The 19917-nt window shown below is 34.3% G+C and overlaps 1 protein-coding gene across 1 annotated transcript in view; it reads right to left on the bottom strand.

Moving 5' to 3' along the window:
• The window catches only part of ABCA12 (ATP binding cassette subfamily A member 12), a 226544-nt gene that overhangs the window by 196021 nt on the left and 10606 nt on the right, over positions 1–19917 (bottom strand). Inside the window, 1 exon segment of the mRNA XM_029284752.1 lies at positions 10951–11044. Coding sequence (XP_029140585.1) covers positions 10951–11044 — 94 coding nt within the window.

Raw genomic sequence — 19917 nt, 5'->3', positions numbered from 1 at the left:
AAGAGAGCTCCATGTGAGATCCAGACTGCCAAAATTCGGGACTAAAAAAAAGGTATGGAGATTGCCCATATGTACTCCTTAGCAGTTCATGTTTGTGATTAAATGGCAGAAACTGTCATTTTTTTCAGCTGTCTGTGATGAGCTGGGGATTATGAGCTGGGGATTATGGGTTCCAGTGTGCTCTGAGCCATAAAGGCAGCCTTTTCATGAACTCAAGCTTTGACCAAACCCCATTTTTAAAAATACTTTAGAGCTTGTTTTTTGTACTGTCTATTTAAGTTTGAAAATTTTTAAGAACTGCAAATTTACAAATTGCTGGGTGAGTGTCCCTTCAATCCATTTAAAAAGAAAGTACATCTTTTCTGCTTTGTGAGGGCTTTACTTTTTATTTTTGTTGGTAAATTTTTGCAATATGCAGCAAAGGAGTAACTTTAGAGTTGTTTTTAAAGAGTTTAAATGTTAAGGTTTTGTGAAGCTGATTTAAAGAAAATCTTTGAACTAATTAGAAAGATCTTGTCATGGAAAAATCTGTTTGATTTACATTTCAATGCAAAACAAGACTTTTGAAGGTTGATTACTAAAACACATGATGGCTACTTTAAAGTAAACTTTTGATCTTCAGGTGTGTGAATGATTAGGTTTTTTAACTCTTTACTGGAGTTAAAAGTTGCTATTGAAGACAACATTGCTCCTAAGACAACCGAAATGGACTTTAAGTTGGATGTAAATATTACAACTTACAATAAAGAGATGGAAATAGAGGGTTTACAAGTGGAGTTGAATAATCATTTAAAAATCAAAAAGGACATACAAATAATATACCCAAACAGCAATGTGAACTATTCTTTTAAATTGAAATATAAGAGATTTTCTGTAGTTACATCATGGAAATTATAAGTGAACTTGGATAAAGGTGATAAAGTCAAAGAAAGAAGCAAAGAAACTAGAAAAAAGAAATAGAGTTTGACTTTATCTTTGGGAATTAAGGATGACTGGGAGAAAAAAAGGGAAAACTACAAAATCAGTTCATTTGACTGTGGTTATATATAATGAGTTATCTTTAAATATTACAAATAATATTTACCATTTCTGGGTATTTAAATAAGGAGTTATTTCTGGTAATGTTTAATAGTTTTTAATTATTATTTTTTAAACATTTGTTAAAAGCGGGACAAGGGGAATTTAGTCTAAATGGAAGAGGCATTATATACATTATATATTTTTGTTAATTTTTACTGAATCTGTTCATCAATAAGGAGAGTTGAAGATTTAGATATATGTTTATAGAAAATGGGGTGATTTATGGATGAAGATGTATCTGGTTGTAATTTAAGAGACAGCAATAAATGGTTAATGCTAAATATGCTTATTGGGGATTAAGAGGGAAGGATTTTTGAGGAGATATTTTTTTCTTTTTCCCCACGCCTTTTCTTTGTCTATATAGTATACAGTATTTTTGTTCATTTTATCTGTTTAATATAGTTCTTAATACAATTATTGGAAAAAATGAAGTAGAGTAATGCTCCATTTCAAATAAAATCCCCACCATGTTTCATTTTTCAGGGTATACCAAGGTCTGCCTAGGAGCACCATGTGATTAGGATATAGGAATAACAATCTCTTGAGCCACACTTGGGAATGAAAAATATAACTTACATTTCTTTGTCTGTATGCCACTCTTCCTCCTGTAGCCCAGAGTACTAGATACAAATCTATAGTAAACATCTTTAATGTTTTTATTATTTTAGATTATTATTATTTACAATTCCCTATCCAGATGACAAATAAGGCTATAGCAGTTGTAGAAAGTTAGCACCTACCTACCCTCCTAAAGAAGGAAATATTTGGGGGGATATTAAAAAAGGCAGAATATTATATTTCCCCAAAGGAATAATGGAGAAAAATCTTAGGCAGAAAAAGCCCCCAGTCTCCCTTTCCTCCAAGCAGAAACTGAGCAGGCCAGCTCTTTAGAAATGTAGATTTGGTAATCCATTCAGGAAGGTTGGGGGCAGGAAGGCTGGAGCTGAGGGGATTAGAAAAACAAAAACTCCAAGGGCAGGACATGACCTTTAGAACACAATAGGATTAACCCACCACCATTAGAATACCAAAAGGGCACACTCAAGCTCAGGTCAAAGTACGCAGACAGGGACAGGGACCTCAAAAACAAAGCTCAAGAAGGTATAAAAACCCACCCACCCAAAAACAATATCACTTTTTGACTACAAAGCTAATTGCAAAAGGTGTAAACTTCAGATGGTTAATACCAGAAGGGATCTTAATCAACTGGAATAATACAATATATCAATTGGATTTAATTTGGATGGCAGAAGATTTCGACGAAAGGAACAGAGCATTCCTGGATCAAAGAGTACAACATTAGCAAGAGGATAGGAAAGGCCAAAAACAGACAGAATACATATAAAAAACAATATTATAAAGTTTTGGAATACTCAAAAATTGGGAAACTTTATTATGCATCAGCACAACAACAAAAAAGAGGAGTAGCTGAATACGTTAAAGAGACAATAGATTCTAAAATGATTTATTCAGATGAAGAAGGAAGAATTGTGATGGTAGAAATATTTTTACATCAAAACCAGATACTTTTGGTAGTAAGATGTGCACCAAACAATAAACAAGAAGAATTCTATCAAAATCTTCATAGAAAAATAGCAGAAATGGAATATCAAAACATTTGCCTAGTAGGGGATTTTAATGCAATAGTAGACGGGACATTAGAACAGGAAAACAGGAAACAGGAAAACAAGGAAGAAAAAGATTACCTAAGACTTTTTCCAACATGATAGAGGAATTTGGTGTACAAGATACTTGGAGAGAAACCAGTCCAGAAAAACTACAATATACATTTTACTCGAATAGCCATAAATCTTGGTCCAGAATTGACATGATTTGGATGACGCCTGAATTAAGAACCAATATGCAGGAGATTGAGATAGAATTAGGCACTTGGGCAGACCATAATCCTTTAAAAACGACATGGAAAGGAATACAAAAAAAATTAAGATGGACCTTGAATCAATCCATATTAAAAAAAAAAGAATTTATAGAATTAGCAACAAAAGAAATGGAGCTTTTTAAAAAAGAAAATAAAAAAGAAGATACATTACAAAATGTATGGGATACAGCCAAAGCATACTTCAGAGGTATAGCTATAACATATATGTCGGGGAAAAACAAAGAAAAAAGACAACAATATATACTGTTAAGGGAAGAATTTAAAAAACCAGAATTAGAACTACAAATAAATCCACAAAAGAAAATACTGAAAAGACAAATGGAAATAATAAAACATAAATTAAATTTAATAGAATCAGAAAAAATGGCACAGCAAATTAAAACAGCAAAACAAAACTTTTTTGAAAATGCAAATAAACCAGGAAGATGGCTAGCTTACAAACTTAAAAAATAGAAGAAAAAATTGATAAATAACTTAGTAGATGAAAAAGGCTGTTTATAATTTAAAAATGAAGCAATAAAAAAGAATATTATGAGAAACAGTATGATATAGAAGAAATTTCATGGGAGAAAATGTTTCAATATATGGGAAAAAATAATTTACCAAAAAATTCAGAAAACTTTAAAACTATGTTAAATGAGAAAATAGCAATGATGGAACTGACAGAGGCTATAAGAAGACAAAAAATGAAAAAACACTGGGACCAGATGGGCTCCCGGCAGAGTTGTACAAATGTCTACAAGATACATTAAGTGTACCGTTGAAAGATGTCTGTAATGAACTTTTATTGGAGGCTAAACTCCCAAACACATGGACAGAAGCAAATATTACTTTGATACCAAAAGAGGACTCAGACCTGACACTGATAAAAAATTACAGATCGATATCATTACTAAATGTGGACTATAAAATCTTTACTTCAATAATAGCAGAGAGACTGAAAAGATTTCTAACTGAATTTATACATCCAAATCAAAATGGATTTCTACCAAAGAGATAAATAAAAAATAATTTAAGAGTTATAATGGACATATTGGAATATTATGAAATGTATCCAGGGAAAGAATTGGCATTAGTATTTCTAGATGCTCAAAAAGTATTTGATAATGTTTCCTGGCAATTTATGATTCAACAACTAAAAATAATGGACTTTGGACAAAATTTTATAAATATGATTACAACAATATATCACAAACAAACAGCAAAAGTGATTGTAAATGGAGATTATACAGAGAATTTCAACATAAGAAAAGGCACAAGACAAGGATGTCCACTATCTCCATTATTATTTATTTTAACTTTGGAAGTTCTAAATACAAATATTAGACAAGACCCAGAAATTAAAGGACTAGAAATAAAAGGTGAAACTTATAAATTGCAAGTATTTGCAGATGACTTGGCATTCATTCTAGAGGGACCTTTAGAGATGATTCTTAAATTATTGGAAAAGATAGAACAGTCTGGAGAGATAGCAGGACTGAAGATAAACAGAAAAAACTAAAGTGATAGTTAAAAATCTTACAGATAAACAAAAAAACAAGTGTCAGAAAAAATAGAATTACAAATAGTCAGAAAGGTTAAATGTTTGGGAATATACCTGACAGCAAGATGTTCAATGATAAAGGAAGATAACTATATAAAAGTACTGAATCAAATAAAACGTGACTTGGAAAAATGGAAAAACTCGCAACTGAAAATGTTAGGAAGAATTGCTACAGTGAAAATGAACATATTACCAATAATATTGTTTCTATTTCAAATGATACTTATAAAACTGGAGGAAAAAAATATTTGAAGACTTAAATTCTCTAATTTTAAAATTTATTTGGCAAGGAAAGAAAGCTAGAATTAAACTGAAAATGTTACAAGAAGCTAAGGAAAATGGAGGTTTTGGCTTGCCAGAGTGGGTTTTATATTATCAAAAATCAATACTAACATGGGTGAAAGAATGGATAACTCTTAGAAATAAAAAGTTGTTGTATTTGGGGGGACATGACTTACAACTTGTTTGGCACGCCTTCTTATGGTATGGGAAAAATAAAATTCATAGATATTTTCAAAACCACTATATTAGAAATGCATTATTACCAACATGGGAAAAAATAAAATGTAAAATATACTTGAAAATTCCAGGATGGCTCTCAACAATGGAAGCATTTGTACATCCAAATGTACATTGTACATTTAGTCAGTCTTGAGAAAATATGGACATATAAAGATATTCTAAACTCTGAAGGGAATTTAAAATCTAAACAAGAGATGGAAAATCAGGGTATTGATCTATCAATCAATTTATTATTATTACAGCCAAAGGCCAACACATAAATTAAACATTCAAATAAAACAAAACTAAACAGAACCAAACACAAGAAGACATAGCAATATATTACAATTAAAGATGTAATCAATGAGTAACCAAGGTCTGCCTAGTTTTACAGATAGTATAACAAAACCTAGGTACCTTCAGAAAAAATTGAATCATACTGACCTGACAATAAAAATACATTGAGTATAATCTAATACTGGATAAAAACACACAATAAAAATAATTATAAAAGATTATTTAAAAGATCTAAATTGTTTAGTTATGTTTCTGGCGAATCCCCAATGCTGCTGCGCAGAATCTAGCCAACTGCGCCATGATCACTGTCTGCTCATCCTTAAGCAGCCACTGGAGATAAATTCTTTCCAAATGACCAGGAGGATCAGTTATGGGGAGGATATGGTTTTTCCAAATAGCTCTATAGAAGGAACATCGAAAGAGTATGTGTCCAATGGTCTCCACCTCTCTGAGCCACAGGAGCAGACAATGGTGTCTTTTTATGCTTGCCATACAGGACGACCAATGGAAATGCATTGCACCGTGCGAGCAAAAATGCTTTCCGGTGGTTTACTGCCTCCAATTGACTAAGATAACTGGCAGGTGTAACCACATATCTAATAGAGTATGGAGCCAGAAACAGCAGAACTATACCTAAGTCTACTTGCCTCTCGATGTCCTCTACCCTTTGACACAAGGATTGTTTTGCTTGGTCATAGTCCAATTTGAGAATTGAGGCTGACGAGAAGCCTAGCTTGGCAAGGTTGGACTCGACTGCCTTGATCCATGAAGAGGAGAATTTACCTTGAAGAATTAATGGAGCGGGCTTCCGGTTCTGGATCGTGACGCTGGCGGACGCGCGGGCCATCGCTCCCTCCTCCGTCCGGTTTTCTCCCACTGGGGAGAAAGTCACCTTGGAGGGGCGATGAGCGTGAAGAGAACCTCCTGTTTGATCGCGGAAGGGCAGTAGCCCTTCCGTTTGATCCGGGGCAGCTCTTTGGACCAACTGGGAAAAGATTGGCCATTCACATGGCCCATCATTAAGCTGCTACCTGCCAAGGCCAAATTTACAACCAAGCACTTCAAAAGCACAGTGGAGGAACTTGGTGAGACTTTACCTTCTTGTATCCCAAGTACTTTCCTGCCTGGAGGCCGTACGGGTCTGGATGGGGAGGAACAGACTCAGGCTCAACCCTTCTAAGACCGAATGGCTGTGGTTGCCGGCGCCTCGGCATAGTCAGCTGACTCCATCGCTGACTATAGGGGGCGAAATTTTGGCCCCCTCAGAGAGGGCGCGCAACTTGGGAGTCCTCCTGGATCCACGGCTGACATTGGATGACCATTTGTCGGCCGTGACCAGGGGGGCGTTTTATCAGGTTTGCCTGATTCACCAGTTGCGACCTTTTCTGGACCGGGACGCCTTACGCACAGTCACTCATGCTCTCGTCACCTCCCGCCTGGACTATTGTAACGCTCTCTACATGGGGCTCCCTTTGAGGAGCACCCGGAGGCTTCAACTGGTCCAGAATGCGGCCGCGCGGGCGGTGTTGGGAGGGACTCGTCGCTCCCATGTAACACCGCTGCTGCGCGAGCTGCACTGGTTGCCAGTGGCCTTCCGGGTGCNCCTAGGGAGGATTTTAAATTGGGTTTATTTTAGCAGTAATTTTTAAATAGCACAACTTTAAATATTCGGTTTTAATTGGTTTTACTTCGGTGGGGTAGCAAATGTATTTATGTTTTTTAATATGTTGTGAGCCGCCCTGAGTCCCGTTGGGAGAAGGGCGGGATATAAATCAAATAAAATAAATAAATAAATAAATAAAAGCCTTCTGAAACTTCTTCCCCCTGCGAGGAGATAGGGAAGGGAATGTTTTCTTCCTACCCTCTAAGATGACGGCACCTGACTACGTAAGGAAAATAAAGCCCTGAAAAATACAATTAAGTAACTGGATTTATATTACCTTGATATCTGGGGACCCAAAAATTCCTACTCCCATGTGGACCTGTCACCTTATCTATGAAAAAGAACTTTATCTGGATAAAAACCTAGCCCTGGTTTTGAAAAAAAAATTAAATGCTGTCAGGGACATCTTGTGGCAAAGCCTGGTATAGCAAGTAAATATTTTTGCTAAAGAGACCTGCTTACAGCCCAGATTTGTCCTTGGTATTATCTAAAAGAGATAAAAAGCTGGGAGAACAGCTGGACAATGAAATTGGTTTTTAGGAATTGTGGAGGTGAACATTTACTGACTTTCATCTAAGAAATAGCCTTCACTAAAGGACTATCTATAACTGTGTTAGAAATGGAGGAAGACCAGCAACAAATTAACTATAAACTTATACTTGAAAAAATTCTTGAAGCTACTGAGATAATTAAATCCAGACTGAAAGACACAGGCGCCAGCTTAAACCTACAAAATGACACTCTGATTTCAATGAAAGAACCTATAATCCAAAAACCAATAGAAGCGGAAGAAATTAATACCAAGACAGAGGACTTTAAAGATCAACAAATACAATCTACTGAAAATTTTGACAGACAAACCCTGACCGCAACTAAAGAACCTACAATATATCAAAAAGCAACAGAAGTGGAACAAAGCAACACCAACAGGGAGGCTGTTAAAGACCAACAAATACAGCATACTGAAAACCTAGATAATCAAATAACAACCATAAAACTGGACGTGACTCTCTACCTAAACCAGAAGAAACCTGATAAACAAGAAGACCAAACCGAATTGAAGGAGCCACTAGGACAACAATCCAATGACTATGAATGGGCCAGCCTTTCTGGAAAACTGATAACTAGATGATTGGTTTAAGTAATATCTACAAGAATGAGGGGAGATTTATCTGATGATTTAAAGGCATTGGTATGGAAGCCTGGTTGGCACAAAAAGAAAGCCAGAGTTAGATTTTTAAAAAATGGGATCTTTTGATTCATGATAGAGGATCCTAAAGTCTCAATTAATGGGCTAAAGGGAGATTTTTAGATGAAGGGAAATATGATTATTGGATTCAAATATTGTTGTTAAATGATAAAAAATAAGGGATTAACTGGCTTAATATTCAGGATTTAGACTTATAAGGGAAATGAAAACTAACGATTAGGAATTAGCTTCGAACTATTGTTTAGCCCAGATAATATAGATGATGGACTTGAGACAATAAAGGACACTCTATTAGTAAGTGATGATGTATTAGGATGAGAAATATAAAATGTTTATGAAATAAGGTAAGAATATATTTAAGTAAATAATATGTATATTCTAGATATGATAACTTTTATGTAGTGAAATAAAGGAAATTTGGATTACCCGAAACTCAAACACTATGGATATTAAAGGTTAAATTGGAATATTGTAATTAAAAATTAAAAATTAGGTAAAACTCAAAACAGGACATGGATATGTATAAGCAAAAAATATATTGATAAATGTTTTAACCAAGTTTGTTATAATTAGAAATCTACTAGCCTAAATGTGATATAGCAAATGTTAAGGGAAATAGAGAAGGAATTTCTGATGCTGTAACCTGAGATATGTACCAAAGCCAGATGTTTAAGGAAGCTATACAGATTCTTGCTTCAACTTTTATCAATCCTGTCTCCAGGCGCAGAAGTGCATTTGGGACACAGTGTGGCATCTGGAGAAGTGTTCTGATAAATTTGGATTGAACTCTTTCAAATGGTGTAAAACATGAAGCTGAGGGTCTGAGCAAAGTCCCATAGAGAAGCTATGCTAGCGACCTGGCCAGAAAGAGCTTAATTGCAGCTGGAACATAGTGTCCCTTTGTGTGGAAAAATTTAAGAATGGCATTCGCTGATCGTTGGCCAGAGACAGCCACGTATTCTCCATGGGTTTTTTGTGAGCCAGTGGCATGGATGACCACCCCTAGGTACTTAAAGGTGGTTACATGCTCTATTTTGTGGCTATTTAAATACCATGAGTACCATTTTGGCCTTTTTGCAAAAGCCATAATCTTTGTTTTCTCATAATTTATGTCCAGTTTATTATATTTGCAATACTGGACAAGGGCTCGTAAGGCTTTTTTTAAGGCCAACTGGTGTCCTGGAGAGGATCACAGCGTCATCTGCATAGAGCAGCAAAGCAATGCTTCAGTCACCTATTTTTGGGGGTGGTAATTTGGTTTATTTAACTATTTTACCATATCATCCATGTAAAAATTGAAGAGCAAGAGGGCCACAATACACCCCTGTTTAACCCCCTTTTGAGTTTCAACTGACCTCGAGAGAGACCCTTGCATATTACATCTCACCTTGAGGGATGTTTTGGTATGTAAGTCTATGATCAATTGAGGCAACTTCCAGCTTCTCCCATAGCTTAGTCCTTGTAACCGTTTCAAAAGCTGCCTTAAGATCTATAAAGGCAGTGTATAATGATTTGAGATTTGTGTGGCATGCCTATCTGTGATATGACAAAGTAAAAGTTAAAAGTAAAAATAACAGATGGTTAACAGAGGAATTTTAAGATTAGTGTAATGTTTAGCTCAACCTCTTGACTGCTTTTTCTTGTATGTATGTACTGTGTGTATGCATGTATGTATGTAAAAGGGAAGGAGAATTTACTGCTTTTTCTTTTCTTTCAGCACCCAACTGGGTTGATCCTACATGTTAAATGTTAAATTTAATTGATCACTTTTTCCTCTTTTTTGTACAGTTTTTTTTTCTTTTTTGTTGTTGTTAGGGTTGAATATATACTTTTGTTTTATTTTATTTTGCTTGTTTATTTTACTGTTTTGTATTTTATCTTTTATGATAAAATAATAAGTAATATTTTTAAAAAATGATAAAGCAGTTGGAGGCCAAATTGTATGATGAACAGTTGAGGGAGTTAGGTATGTCTAGTCTATGAAAGAGTAGGATTAGAAGGGACATGATAGCTGTCTTCTAGTACTTGAGGGCCTGTCACAGAAATAAAGAGGAAGTTGACGTATTCTCCAAAACATCAGAGAATGGGTAATGTGTAGAAGATTGTTAAAAAGAAATCCAACCTAGAAATAAGGAGAAATTTTCTGATAGTGACAGCAATTAATCAATGGAACAATTTGCTTCCAGAGTTGTGGGTGCTCCATCACTGGAGATTTTCAAAAACAGGGCAACCATTTGAGTGGGATGGTGTAAGGCTCCTGCCTTGAACAAAGGGTTGATCATTCTAGAAGACCCCCAAGGTACCTTCTAGCACTGTTGTTCTATGTTCCTGTTCTGACCTGTGAGATTCCTGAGAACTATGGGGAAAGGGGGGCATCTTCCCACTCACTCAAACCAGGTAGCCGCAGCGTCACTCCATATTCTTGGTGGAATGTTCTACTCTGAAACCTTGAAACCAGATAAAGGATTGGTGAAGGAGGAAATTCCCTGAAGGATCTAGCAGGATCCATATGTTAGGAAAGACTATCATGCTAATACCTGCCATAATGGAATTCCACATTACATCTCATTTCATGCCATCATTACTTTGAAAATTTAAAGATGGATAGTAATTAAGAAAAATGTACCTCATCTGAGGGCTCCCTTTCCATGGGCTCACACTTCGGCATTTAGAAAACTAGAACAAATATTTGTTAAAATAATTAAGGAATAAAAGGAATAGATTCATCTTTATAATGCCTATCAACAATTACTTACAGTTTGATTGGGCTTCTGGAGGAAATTGGATTCGAATGATGGCCATTAGAATGAATGAAAATACAGGCAAAGAAATTAATATGAAAGACCAAAGCTGTAAAAAAAGAACAAATTATATTCAAGTTTGATATATTTGAAAAAAATTAACACTATTAATCATACAAGACGAACATCTCCTTAACAAGAGTTATAAAGTAATAAAGGCAGGAAACAATTAACAAATAAAGTCAATTTTCATTTTAACACAAAGAACAAGCTTTGCTATAGAAGGTCTCAACTTTTGCTAACTAGGAAAGATTAGTGCTGAAAACTCTGCCAAAGGAGGCAGATTCATCCCGTAAGTTATTATGAGGCAATGATCTTATGACATGGTTAGAGAAGCAAGGTTGGACAATTACTTCCTTATTTGCCTCCTTGGAAAAGGTTTCTTTTTAATGGCTTATACATGCTTTAAGAACATTGGAGGCTTTTGTTCTTTTTGTTAATTAGAAGTATCTGGAAATCAGTGACATTATTGGGTGATTTGTTGCAGGATTTCAAGGGTATGGACTTAGGTAGTTCTTTAGGGCAAGAAGCCTGTGTGAAGAGTCATCTTTAAAAAAAAAAAAAAAAAAGTAAATACTCTGTAGTCCTGCTATACAACATGGATATGCTTTTAATTTAATTTACTGTACACCACTGTATTACAATTCTCCAACTAGTGCTGACATTTGATCATTTGAGTATCCTGCTTCCTATCCTCCAAAAAGAAGTAATATATAATGTTTACATTTTTGTTAAAAGTCCTTAGTTAAAGAACTTTTGCATGCAGTGAGCCAGTTGCCTTTGAGATTAACCTAGGTGAGATGGGTGGCATACAACTCAAATAAATAAAAATAAATAAATATGTCTCTGACCATACTGATTGGGATTTCTTGGAGTTCCTCGTACTGCCTTTTGAGGCTTACACAGAATTGCCATTATCAAATTTACAATCAATTCCTTTTTTGCTTCATTTATATCTTGTTTTTCCACCAGTAACAGTAAGGCAATCCTCGGTAACATATCTAAATTTAGCTTAAAAAGTTCTCTAATTTCCCTAAACACCACGTCCCATATCTTTTGTGCACTGTCACAATCCCACCACATATGTTTATATGTTCCAATCTCTTTCTCGCACCTCCAGCAAATATTTGTATATTTAACATCTATTTGATTTAATTTACTTGGTGTTAGGTACCATCTTCATATCACCATTTTCCTTAACTCTAACTGACATATTCTTATATACTCTTCTGTTCCAAATATTTTTCCAATCTTTATCGTTTATTTCTTTTAAATCTGTTTCCCAGATTAATTTTAAATCTTTTCCCATTCTTCCTTTACCTATATATTCTTTATTTTCCTCACTTTCCTTTATAATCATTTCAAATTTTGTTAACTGTCTATCTTTTACCTCGAATTTTTCTTCCATTTTTCTCAATTTCTCTAATTGTATTAAATTCAACCAATTTAATTTAATATCTGATAAAACATTCTTTAATTGTATTATATTCTTTATCTTCTTCTTCCAGTCTTCCCATTTATATATCTGATTTTTTTTTTATTTACTAATCCAATCTTTCAATTCAATCTTAGGGAATTTCTCCATTTCTACCACTGGTGTTAAAGGAGAAATTCCTGGCATTAACCGATATCTCCATTTATTCCATAATTCCATCAAATTTTTTAAAAAGATATTTTGAATTCTCTTAACAATTTTTTAATATCCTTTTTAAACCAATATGTTTCTATAGGATCGCCTATTTCCCTTAATTCCTTCGATTCTATATCGCTCCATAATAAATCTCTATGTACTGCTATAATATCTGGGACCACCCTTAATTGATTAGCTACCCAATAATTTCTAACATTTGGAAGACCTAGCCCACCCTTTTTTAATGGTTCATACCATAATGCTTTACTTATTCTTGCTATCTTACCTCCATTACAGTACACCTCCAGCAATCTCTGTATTTCATTTAATTCTTGATCCGAAAACTTAATTGGGATCATCCAAAACAAAACATTAATTTTTGCTAAAACTTTCATTTTTATTGCTGCAATTCTTCTGAACCATGATAATTTTACTTTTCCATATTTATCCATTTTATCTTTTATATTTAAGGGGGAAGTCTTACCACATTGAAACATTAATTAAGTTATGTTAAATTGAATAAGACTGTTGTAAGAAGCATTATTTGGAATACGTTTTTACATACTAAAAGATACGAAACTATAGAAGAGGGCAAAAAAGGCACAAGAATATCTTCCTTCTATTGAAGAATCAGACCTTTTGTCAGGATCTCCATTGTCAGCCTGGCGCCTTGCTGGCGTCCTGCCATCAAAGGGGAAGGGAAGAGGGAGGCATTTGGGGCAATCCACAGCTGTGTATCTAATGGTGGGAAATGGGGAGGGGGAGATGACATGTGAAAAAAATCAGAGTTGTTTGTACTGGTTACACCAGGCATCTTCAAGATCACTTGCCATGGATGTGAAATTCCAGCAGCCTAAACAACCCAGAGTTTCCCACATCATTGTGGCAATCCCAGATTGGCTGGCAACAGACCAGACATTGGGAGGAGGGATGGGGAACATTGGATTTGGCTCTTTGTATTGGTGAGCGGGAACTTCAGATTCCACCTCACCTTCTTGCAACCAATAACTTTAGTAAAAGTTCTTTTCACTTCAATTAGTTGGAGTCAGGAGTCTGTTTTCATAAATGATTGTTTTGGGGCAGGTCTGACACCATTCTTTCTTTTTACTAAACAACAAACTAGACAAAGAATTTATGAATTTAAAAAATCCAATTGAAATACTTAAGTATAAATCAAAGTATAATTTATCAATATATAAAACAAAACTCTACAACTATGAAATAGGATGATTCTAAGAAGGTAATACATATTTTTATTCCATTATCTGACATAATTTATCTCTATTTATATTAACTAATATTAAAACTATGGTTATACATAGAAACAAAATCTTCTATACAGAACAGAAACTAACCTCCAAGAAGGGTTTTAAATGACTGGTTTTACCATTGAATTGATATTAAAGTATTTACATTAATATTGACTAATAGATTAAACTGATTGGTAGCTACATTATTTTGGAACAATATGAATTAATCAATGGCAACCTAGATTCATTGGAACAAATAAGAAAAAATAGTTTTATTCCCCCATAATGTTGGATATGTTCAACACTTGAATTATTTCTAAAAATAATAAAGGCAGAATACAAATAAATAAATAAAATAATGACAAGGTACCAGATATTATTTCTCCTCAAGATATTGTAAAAATATAAATTAGGAAAAAAATCCTGTATGTGATCCAGAAGCAATACTTTAAACAAAAGCATATGTAAATCTCATTCATAGCCTCTAATATATATAAAGAGCAACAAAACAAGGTTGCCCACCCTCTTACTTAATCTATATAATGTCACTGAAGCCCTTCTATGAAAACTACAGAATAATTCAAATATTGGAGAAATATTTACTCCATAATTTTTTTAAAAAATAATTGCAAGTATGTTTGATGATGACACTGTTTTGATGACACTGCCTGAGCCAAACAAGGATTTGCTTTGGATTACTGAGTACATATTAAAATATGGTTAAGTGGTTGGATTTTAAATAATTTTTTAAAAGACCAATGTTCTGTTCATTAGCATTGGCCCCAAATTATAGAAAACAGAAAAAATAAATATTCTAATTAGTCATAAACACATAAACACTTTGGGATTTTAATTAGATTAGTTCTAAATTGCAAACAAAATCTATTAGTACAAAACATGAAACTCTATCTATAAATTAAAGTTAAATTTAAGCATGGAACACATTAAATCTATTTATTTTGGGAACATTGCATCTTATAAATTATTATACTTTTTAAAATATTATTAATTTTCCAAATGTTGCCATTCTCCTCAACTAGGAGTGATCAGCATCATGGCAAAACATATTTATAAATTTGAATTCAAAAGGAAATTTATAAATTTGCATTCAATAGAAAAATAGAAAAATCCATAAAAAGTTGAAAAATAAATAGGGTTTTCCTAAAACAAAGTTATAATTTCAAAACTCTCTATTGTAATGAAAGGCACAATGTTTTAAGTTTAGTAGTTGAGACATCCAATATACTGTATATAGTCAAGATCTATATATAATATTGGGGACTTCCGGTGGCGACGGACGACGGACGATGGAGGCTTTTTGCTAGCCTCCCGTCCGGGACTGCATTAAAGCCGCCGAAACAGCACATATCAGCTGTTTGGCGGCTTGAGCTTTCTCTCTGGGAGAAGGAGAGAGGGCGAGTTTTCTTTGAGTAGGAGTAGAGTTCCCTAGTCCCCCCAGGAGTCTTCCAGGGGGGATGAAGGTGAGAACTCCTCCGGAGCTCAGAGCTTCTCTGCAGCTCGGGATGTCTTCGCTTTTTAGCGAAGCCAGATGTCGTCTCCACCTCTGATATTTATTGAGATTTCAAATTGTGAGTAAACTTATCAACAGACAGAACTGGCCAGGAGAATTGGACTTTGATTGAAATAAGACTTTAACTCAGAAGATTTAAAGGCACCCTCTTCAGTTGTTATAATTAACTTGAGAAGAAAATGGCTGCGGGTGAGCCGTTTCTTTGTTTCAAAGGAAAACTTTCATTCTTCTTCCGGTTGTGGATTGATACACTGTAAAGACTCTTTTAAATTCAAGGAAAGTTTGGTTAAACATCTGCTGTTTTTTGCTCTGAATTATACATGATTATATTTAAAGAGCTTCTACAATGGCTTCTAAACGTATTGGAACTTCTGCAGTATCCAAAACAGCTATTTCTTCCCCAGTTGTGCAAATCTCACAACAGAAACCTAAATCTCCACCACCTTCGCTCCCCCCTCTATTACTCTTAAAGAATTACAGGAAGCTTTGGCACAAGCTTCTAAGCAGACAGTACAACAAATGAGATTGGAAACAGAACAGCTTCTTAGTAAGAAAAATGATGAATTGTGTGAGAACATGTCACAAATTTTTCAAGGCTTTGCAGCTCATGTAGATTGTATAGAGGGACGGGTGGATGAAGTAGTGGAGAAAATGGAAGGAATGGAGGAGAGATTGGAAAAAGTAGAAGAAGGTGTGGAAATTGCTCATAATGATATTGTAATGTCACAATACAGAGAAATGGAGTATGCTGTGCGGATTAGAGGCTTAAAAGAAGATTTACAGGAGAAACTGAAGGAGGAAATAGCAGCGGCTTTGGCTCTGGTTTTTGAGTGCGATCCTGAAATTATTTTTGGAGAAATTGAGAAAGCTTATAGAGTAAATTCATGGGTTGCACGTCAGAGGAAATTACCCAGAGATGTTGTTGTTTATTTTTCTAGAAAAACACATCGTAATGAGATTATACAAGCTTTTTACCAGCAGAGATTTCAGATTGCTGCCCAAGACGTTATACTTCTAAAAGAAATACCTCCAAAAATTTTAAGAAAAAGAAAGGAATTTGCTTTTTTGGCTCAGGAGTTAAAAAAGCAGCAGTTGCCTTTTAGATGGGATATACCTGTTGGAATGATTGTGAATCATGCAGGGACTCGCCACAGGCTAAATACGGTTCAAAAGGCTAAAGAATTCTACTTAACGGTCCTGAAAGCTGATTCACCATCTGCATCGCGAGCCAAAGGAATGGAAGAACAATTATTTGTTGAATTGCCTGGAGCTATATCGCCATCTGCAGGAGATTTTCAGAGTCAACAACTGATTGATGTAGAAGAAGATCCAAAGGAGCAAAGAATGACACGTGCAGCTTATAAACGCAAGGAAAAAGAACAACAAAAAGAATCTACACCCCAAACATATTCGCCTACCTCAGAGCCGGTGGGAGGGGCAAGGCCAAAGAGATCTGTTATGTTAGATATTCAAGGAATGCTCCAGAAGCTTCATAAGCCAAAAGATGGCTAAGTTGATGACATTGAATGTTAATGGCTTGAATTCACCACAAAAAAGGAAGAAAATATTTTACTATTTGAAACAACATAAAAATGATATTATATGTTTGCAAGAAATGCATATTATGTTAAAAGATCAAAAGTATTTGATTAATTCTAGATTGGGACTTCATTTTATTGCTCCAGCACCAAGGGAAAAAGCGGGTGTAGTTCTTTATGTTAAGAAAGAATTACTGCCAAAATTAATAGACAGAAGGAAGATTTGTGTTTATTGAACTTTTATTGAATGGGAAAAATGCCTTATTGTTGGTTTATATGCACCTAATCAATATCAGCAGCAGAAACAATTTTATAAACTCTTACATCAGAAGATAACTCAATTGGATTATAAATCTGTTATTATGATGGGAGACTGGAATGGTGTTATAGATCCCATGAAAGATAAAAAGACTTTTTCTAAAGTGTCGACTCAAGTTAAATTGCCTAGAAGTTTTTTTGCATTGCAAGAGGATTTGGAGTTAAGAGATGTTTGGCGAGATCGGAATATAGGAGAAAGTGATTTCACTTATTTTGCAGATAGACATCATTCTCATTCTAGAATTGATTTTATTTTGATAACTAATGACTTACTCCCCAGGGTTAAGAAAGTGAAGATTTTTCCTAGGATTTTATCAGATCATAGCCCTGTGTGGATGGAACTTTCAATTGAAGGAGGAAATAGAGGGACTTGGAGATTAAATGAGAATTTACTAAAATATGAGTCTAACGTGCAGACGCTTAAAGATCATCTAAAAGACTTTTTTATGCTGAATATGAATAAGGGCACCTCTATGTCAATGGTGTGGGATACTAGCAAGGCATTTATGAGAGGTGCTCTAATTTCAATGAATACTGTCCATAGGCAAAAGCAGTTACAAAAACGTAGAGATTTGGAGCAGGAGATAAAAATAAAAGAAAAAGCTTTTTCTTTAAGTCCAATGGATAATAATTTAAAGGTATCTATTGCAATGCTGAAGGAACAATTTAATATGTTAATGGCTGATCAGATTGCAATTAATTTGAGATATATGAAACATAATACATTTTGCAACACAAATAAACCTGGAAGGTGGTTGGCTTATCAATTACTAAAGAAACAAAAACAAAGAGTTATAGAGAAAATAAATTATAAAGGTAAAGAAGTTTTTTAACAAGCTTTGATAAAAAAGGCTTTTGTGGAATATTTTTCAAAATTATATGCCTCTGAGAATATACAATCTTTTGAAATAGATAGATACCTGCAGCAAGCAAATTTTCTTAGACTTTCAGATGAACAACAAGGAATGATGAACTGTCCGATTGTGTTGGATGAGATTATAGAGGCAATTAAACAATTAAAGGTTGGTAAAGCACCTGGTACAGATGGGTTAACTGCAATATATTATAAAATGTTATCGGAAGAAATGTTAGAACCTTTGAGATCTCTTTTTAATAGTATTTTGTCCGGAGCAGAAGTACCACCATCGTGGAGATGTGCTTTTATATCACTTATACCGAAGGAGGATCAAGACTTTACTCAGCCTAAAAATTATAGGCCAATATCTTTACTGAATACGGATTACAAGATTTTTGCAAAAAATTTAGCTAATAGATTAATACAAGTATTGAAACGGATTATTCATGTGGATCAGTCTGGATTTATAACTGGTAGATATATGAAGAACAATGTTAGACAAATTGTGAACTTGCTTGAATATCTGGACAAAAACAATCAAATTCCAGCGGCTTTCATCTTTCTGGATGCTGAAAAGGCTTTTGACAAATTGGATTGGCAATTTTTATTGCGAGTGGTGGAGAGAATGAATTTCGGGGATAGATTCCTATCAGCTCTTAAGGCTATTTATCAACTACAATCAGCACAAGTAGTAGTAAATGGAGGATTGACAGATTTATTTAAAATTGAGAAAGGTACGAGGCAAGGATGTCCATTATCACCTCTATTATTTGTTTTGACTTTGGAGATTTTATTAATTAAGATTCGTGAATCATCGGTTATAAAAGGAATAACTTTGGACAAGAATGATTATAAGTTGAGAGCTTTTGCTGATGATTTGGTTTTTACCTTATCTCAACCGATTGACTCAGTAAGAAACTTGACACAGATTTTGACTCAGTATGGGAAAGTTTCTGGATTTAAAGTAAACAATAACAAGACTAAAATATTATCTAAAAACATGTCTACGAAAGATAAAGAGACTTTAACTAATTTAACTGGTTTTGAAATAGTGAAAAAGGTGAAATATTTGGGTGTTTATATTACAGCCTCTAATGTTAAACTGTATAAAAATAATTATGATAAGTTATGGACAAAAACTCTAAAGGACTTAGAGGAATGGAAAAAATTACAGTTAGGGAGAATTTCAGCAGTTAAAATGAACATTCTTCCTAAATTTCTTTTTTTGTTTCAAATGATACCTATTATAAAAAAGGATTCAAACTTGGATGAATGGCAAAGAGGTATCAATAGATTTATCTGGCAGGATAAAAAGCCAAGGGTTAAATTTAAAATTATGCAAGATGCACGTGAAAGAGGGGGACTTAAAGCCCCCAATTTAAAATTATACTATGATGCGGTGGTTTTAACTTGGATTAGTGATTGGATTAATTTAACTAATAGAGATATATTGATTCTTGAAGGTTGGGATTTATTTTATGGATGGCATGCCTATCTATTTTTTGATAAGAAGGTTGATCAAGTTTTAAAGTCTCATATTTTAAGAATTGCACTTTTGAGAGTTAGGAAGAAGTATTATCATAAATTAAGTTTTAAAATACCAATTTGGGCTATTCCGGAACATGCAATACAAGGAATTACAAGGGGAGTTAAATTGGAGGGGATTGTTTATAAGGATTTACTTATTTCAAGGGGACAGGACTGGCAATTTAAATTATTGGATGACTTGAAACAAGATAATATTCTCCAGTCCTGGTTTTTATATTGTCAGTTGGTTGAGAGGTGGCGTATAGATCAAA

The sequence above is a fragment of the Protobothrops mucrosquamatus genome, unplaced genomic scaffold, assembly GCF_001527695.2.
Source record: "Protobothrops mucrosquamatus isolate PMUCROS unplaced genomic scaffold, P.Mucros_1.0 scaffold899, whole genome shotgun sequence".
NCBI lineage: Eukaryota > Metazoa > Chordata > Lepidosauria > Squamata > Viperidae > Protobothrops > Protobothrops mucrosquamatus.
This window is presented reverse-complemented; position numbering and strand designations above follow the sequence as displayed.